The sequence below is a fragment of the Pteronotus mesoamericanus genome, unplaced genomic scaffold (assembly GCF_021234165.1).
Source record: "Pteronotus mesoamericanus isolate MK-2021 breed Mesoamerican mustached bat unplaced genomic scaffold, CSHL_Meso_final contig_94, whole genome shotgun sequence".
Classification (NCBI taxonomy): Eukaryota; Metazoa; Chordata; class Mammalia; order Chiroptera; family Mormoopidae; genus Pteronotus; species Pteronotus mesoamericanus.
Window position 1 is genome coordinate 31636716 of NW_026555285.1, and position 6000 is coordinate 31642715.

Genomic DNA, 6000 nt, shown 5'->3' on the forward strand with positions numbered 1-6000 from the left:
TCAGTCACTGAATAAATGTAATAGTTATTCCCACATTTAACAGTCCTTGAGACCAAAAATAAAAGAGCAAGACATGATCCTTGCCTTCTCTTTAAGTCTCCAAACTCCAAACATCACTGTGAGCAGAAATTAGTAACTAATATTTAATAGCACTTAATGTGCTAAGGACTTTACATATATGGATTAATTTAATCTACAAAACCAATCCTCCGTATTATGATCTCCATTCTACACACAAGAAACAAAGGAATAAACAAAAGCAAAATAAACAAGTAGGAGTACAACAAGCTAAAAAGCTATTGCACAGCTTTTTAGAAAAGAAAACCACCAACAAAATGAAAAGGATGCCTAAAGAATGGGAGAAAATATTTGCAAATCATATACTTGACAAGGGGATTAATATCCAAAATATATATACTTACACATGCACAATTCAATAACAACAAAAACAATCCATTTAAAGAATTCTGAAGAAAACATACATATGACTAACAGGCACATGAAAGGTGTTCAACATCGCTAATCATCAGGAAAATGCAAATCAAAATCACAATGAGGTATCTATCACCTCATATCTGTTAGAATGACTGTTATCAAAATAGATAAGAGATAACTGTGGATGAGGATGTGGAGAAAAAGAAACCATGTGCACTACTGGTGAGACTGTAAATTCGTGCAGCCACTATGGAAAACAGTATGGAGGTTCCTCAAAAAATTAAAAATAGAACCACAAGATCCAGCAATTCTACTTCTGGGTATTTATCCAAAAGGAAACTGAAACACTAACTCAAAAAGACATCTACATTAACTCAAAAAGACATCTGCACCTCCCCTCATGTTCTTTGCAGCATTACCTAGAACAGCCGAGACATGGAAGCAATCCTAAGTGCCCATGAATGGATGAACGGATAAAGAAAACATGGTGTTTATATACAACGAAATATTATTCAGCCACAAAAAAGAAGGAAAATCTGGCCATCTACAACACCATAGATAGATCTTAAGGGCATGATGCCACATGAAGGAAGTCAGAGAATGACAAATACCATATGATCTCACTTATGTATGAAATCTAAAAAACAAAAACCAAACTCATAGATAACAGAGAACAAATAGCAGAGAACAGTTGCCAGAGGAACATGGGGAGTGGGCCAGGGAGGCGAGATTGGGCAAAATGGGTGATGATGGTAAAAAGGATGAACTTCCAGTTATATAACAAACTTCCCGTTAAAAAATAAATAAGTCATGGAGATGCAATGTACAGCTTGGTGACTATACTTAATAATACAGTACTGTATACAGGGTGGGGCAAAAGTAGGTTTATAGTGTGAGTACATGAAACAGTTTATTCTTGTATTATTATTTATTAATTATTGTATTATTTTCCATATGAATAACTGTAAACCTACTTTTACCCCACCCTGTATTTGAAAGTGCTGAGAATAAATCATAAAAGTTTACATCACAAGACAAAAATTATAGCTATGCATGGTAATGAATGTTTACTAGACTTAATGTGATGATTCATTTCACAATATATACAAAAATGGAATTATTATGCTGTACACCTAAAACTAATATAATGTTATATGCCAATTACATCTCAATTTTTTTAAATTAAAAAAAAAAAAACCCTGAGGCACAGAAGTTATATAATGTCACACAGCTAAAAAGTGGCACAGCCCAGATTTAAAACCTGTGGAACTTCAGAATCCAAGCTTTTACACACTGCACCAGAATGCCATCAAAGTCATTAACTCCATTAGGCTTGCATCCCTCAACTTCTCTACTGTACACTTAAAACAATTCACAGTAATTAATTCACTCAATACTGATTGGTAACTAATTTGCCTTGTTTTGTTCCTTAAACATAAGCCTGTTCTCACCTCAGAGCCTTTATGACAGTTTCCTAAAAGTCTCTTCCTCTAGATCTGCCTTCCCATCATTACAACTTAAATGTCAATTCCCAAAGAGACCTATCCTGACCACCTACCTAAAATAGCATCCCCCTACTACAAATTGTCTATCACATGAAATTGGTTTTACTTTCTTCATAATTACTTATCACTACCTGTTATTATCTCCCCACTAGAATGGAAGCTCCAAGAGAGTAGAAAACTTGTCTATCTTGCTCATTGCCGCATTTTCTGCACCCAAAACAGTGCCTGGCTCACAGTAGGCACTTGATATTTACAGAATGAAAGCCAAATATTGTGCTAGATATTTGGATTACCAAAATAAATAGGGCATAATTCTTACCCTCAATAAACCTCTAGTTTTTGTATTTACAAATACTTACCTTCTCCCTTTGTATATTAAAGAAAAGACTAGCTCCTAACTTTCTCAATGGCTAACCTCTCCACCTATCAACTTAAAACAGTCCCTGAGATTCCCCCTCTCATTCTTTAATTTCTCCTCCTCCATTTACTGATAACCAGGTACTCTCCCCATTACCTCAACATCTCCCACTGACTCCTTACCACATCTCTCTACTATGCCCACTTCCTCAAAAGCCATCAGTAACCTGGAATATGTTCTCACTTTCTTCAGCATTTACTTTCAATCCACTTTCTTAGTGGACTAATATCTCTTTCTCAGGCGCTAATATCACTTTCTTAGTGCTAGTGCTAATACTTCATGGTTCTCTTCTTAATATTTTTGTGTTTTTAAAGGTTCCTATACTGTTCCCTTTCTCTCATCCTTTAAAGGTATGTTCACTAGAGCTTCATCTTCTATCCTTGCTCCATTCCGTCTTGGAAACTTCTCATGTGCCCCTCTAACTCAGCTGTACTCCTATACAAGTAATAATATTCATTCAGTACCTAAATCCCAGCTCCACTTTCCCCATTATATTTAATAAGAAAATGTGATTGAACTTTTAAGCAAATTCTCAATAATATAGCATAGCGGGAGTTAGTACACATGCTCAAAATATCTAAATCAATTAAGTTATTGGTGAAAATGAAAAAAATGTGTCCTTTATTTCACGGAAAAAAATAAACAAACTTTTTGGCCAACCCAGTATGTAAGTCAGGAAATAACATACAAAGTAAATTCAAATTCTTAGGGCTTTGTAAAGTTGTATCTACAGTGCCATAATTTAAAGACTCACAGCTCAAAATCATATACCTAATTATTAAAGCATACTGTCTAATGAGGTTGTGTGTTAGTTTCAAAAAACATTAGCAAGAAACAGACTTGTGCCACTGTGGCCTTCAGCTTAAATAGCAAAAGGTAGTTACATACATTTACATCCTATGATAAAACTACTCATGTGCCCAGTCCTGTACACAATTACAGATATGAGAAGTGTGAACAATGCTCCACATTTAAAACTCTCTGCAACAGACAAAAGCCACAGTAAATACTGGTAAAACTTCAAATACCTGACTTACAGCCGACTGCCCTTTCATAATGGGAGAAAATGACATTTGTTATTGCCTGACAAATTGCACATTCAATAAACAGAGTAAACTGTAACATTTAACAAAATCCTACAATGTCTTCCTCATTTCCCATGTATTGCAAGAAGCCCGAGAAAAATGATGACAACTCCCAAATACCACTGTCAAAACCAAGCTGGTGAAACAAGTTGGTCGCCATCCTCCAAGGTGCGTGGCATGTAAGGGCATGGAAAAGAATATAATAAAAGAACAAAAAAGACACTCATATTTTAAGAAAAAGAAAATGAAAGTGATTTAATATTTCCTACATGAGGAAGCTGAAGGTGCAGTGAGCCTAGGAAGAGATTTAGGAGCTACTCTGATTTCCTGGTTGGTGGCAGCTGAACAGTACCAGCTGTCATATTTTGAAGTTCTTCATCATTCCCCTTTTTCCCACAAAACCGCCTCTATTCTGAAGCCTATAAGCAACAGAGGAAATAGAACACGAGATAAAGGGAAATGGCTGATGGGGACATCAAAACACAAGAGCAGCTCTTTCTAGAAGACCCGTTACCAAAGTACAGCTCTAAAGATCTGAATCAGACATCCTTCACGTCCACAGAAATCTCCATCTGCATCCCTTTTGCTTAATTCTCTTAAATCGAAACCCCATGCCTTATCCAACAGCCTGATTATCTAAAATTCGTAATATATAAATATGACTATATGTATATAAGTACATATACATCACGCATTAATATACACGTGTAGCCATATATATATATATAACATTATCCTTAACCTATACCATTCCACCACTAAATGAAAGGCAGATTTGGCAGATTCTTTTCGGGGGTGTTGGAAAAGGGAGGATGGAATGTGTTGGGGGATGGGGGGTGAGAAATACTTGCAAATACTATTGCGACAGACCCTGGAAACGCCACTGCCCCCCCACTCTTGTAAATTCTCTTCATGCAGTCCCCCCTACCTTTCGCCCATCCCTCCTCCATCAACAATATACACACGTGTCGTAAGCGACTTGCACGATCACATTTTCTGAAACACCACACTCTACCCTCCCACCCTCGCTAACCACCCACAAAGACACACACTAAGGGCAAAAACTGCTGCCACCGCACCCTCCTATCTCAATTGTTTCTACTATACAGCATCAATCGCTGGTTGAAAGGTAGCTCAGTAAGTACGTACGTAGACACACACACACGCACACGGGCGCGCGTGCCGCATGGAGCGCAAGGACAGGCACCCGGAGACGCACCTGGAAGCCGTGTGTCCAGCGCTGCTGCCCCCCTGGTCCCTGTCACTGAGCGCAGCTGTGTAAATCCTCCGGTAGCGGTCGGCCAGGGCCCGGCCTGACAGCAGCAGCTGGTAGTGACCCCGGGAGTCCGCAGCGGGCAGCCCCAGCCCCAGCCCTGCGGCAGCCACGGACCCCTCGGGAACCGGCATGAACAGCGCCCCCGGCGCCGGGAAGGAAGAGACGGTGGCAGCGGGGAAGAATCCGTCCCCGCCGGGCCCCGAGGAGGCGGCGGCGGGGGAGGCAGTGGCTGCGCACATCATCATCCTCGCCGCCGCTGCCGGGTCCCCGCGGGCCGGGCAGGCAGACACGCGCGCGCACACACACAGCCCTTTTCCAACGACGACTGCTCCGGCGGTGGCCTTTTGCTCCCGCAACCGGGAGACTACAAAGACAGCAACAACCTCCTCCTCCTCCTCCTCCTTTTCCTTCTCCCCACTGCACAGCCCTCGCCGCTACTGGGTCCGCTCATCTAACCCCGCCACCTCGGAGTGTGAGGAGGAGGCGGTGCCGCCGCCGCCGCCGCCGCCGCCGCTCTCAACGCCCGGACTACCCGCAATGGGAAGCTGCCGGCTGTACTGGGCATGCGCCACTCCTTGCACATGCTCAGTAAACCCCAGCCTGTTTCCCTCCCCACCCCCTCTCCGCCACCACTCCCTCAGCCTTAGGGCTTTGGGTGTGGGGCAGTGGAACCCTCCGGAATCTAAGGGAAATCCAGTTCTCCGGGTTTTACTAGCAGCTTGAGGAAGAGTAACTAGTCGAGCTGTCAACTACAGACGTTGGGCTGCAGGTAATGGGTTCCTTTCAGGTGGGAGAACTGGGACCTAAAAGGAGAAAGAATGTGCCCACCGTCAGAATATGACGGTTCCGTACTCCTTTTACCTTTCCCCAAGGTGTGTGCTGCCAACAGGAAGATTTTTCATGAATAGGGCTGGTTGGTTAAGAATTCAAAGCAGAGAAGGCCAGGCGGTTTCAAAGTCCCTTTGGTGATCTTATTTTGGATTTTTTGTCATTAGGAGTCGTCTATTTAAAATAGCTTTTACTCACAAAAGACAGGTAATAAATTAGTGCATTCGTTTATTTCTGTTAAGGTAGAGCCCACAGTTATGAGAGTATTCACAATCCAGAGTCATTCCTAAAGTTTTATTCTCAACATTTACATCATTAAATCCTGTCCTCCCAGTACTATATTCTTTGTCTACTTACTAGCTCTTATGTCTGTGCCTCTAATCTGAATGTCCTCTCAAAACAAACAACAAAAAAAAAACTGGGCAGAGGGTAGAGGAAGTGGTGAAGAAATGC

The 6000-nt window shown here is 41.5% G+C and overlaps 1 protein-coding gene across 10 annotated transcripts in view; it reads right to left on the reverse strand.

The window, feature by feature from the left end:
* The window catches only part of MYCBP2 (MYC binding protein 2), a 275901-nt gene extending 270654 nt beyond the window's left edge, over nt 1-5247 (reverse strand). For all 10 annotated transcript variants that reach the window (XM_054586458.1, XM_054586462.1, XM_054586453.1 and 7 more), the window contains exon 1: nt 4663-5247. In XM_054586458.1, the coding sequence (XP_054442433.1) occupies nt 4663-4964 (302 nt within the window). In that variant the 5' untranslated portion in view covers nt 4965-5247. The remainder of the gene's footprint in view (nt 1-4662) is intronic.
* Between the last annotated feature and the right edge of the window lie 753 nt (nt 5248-6000).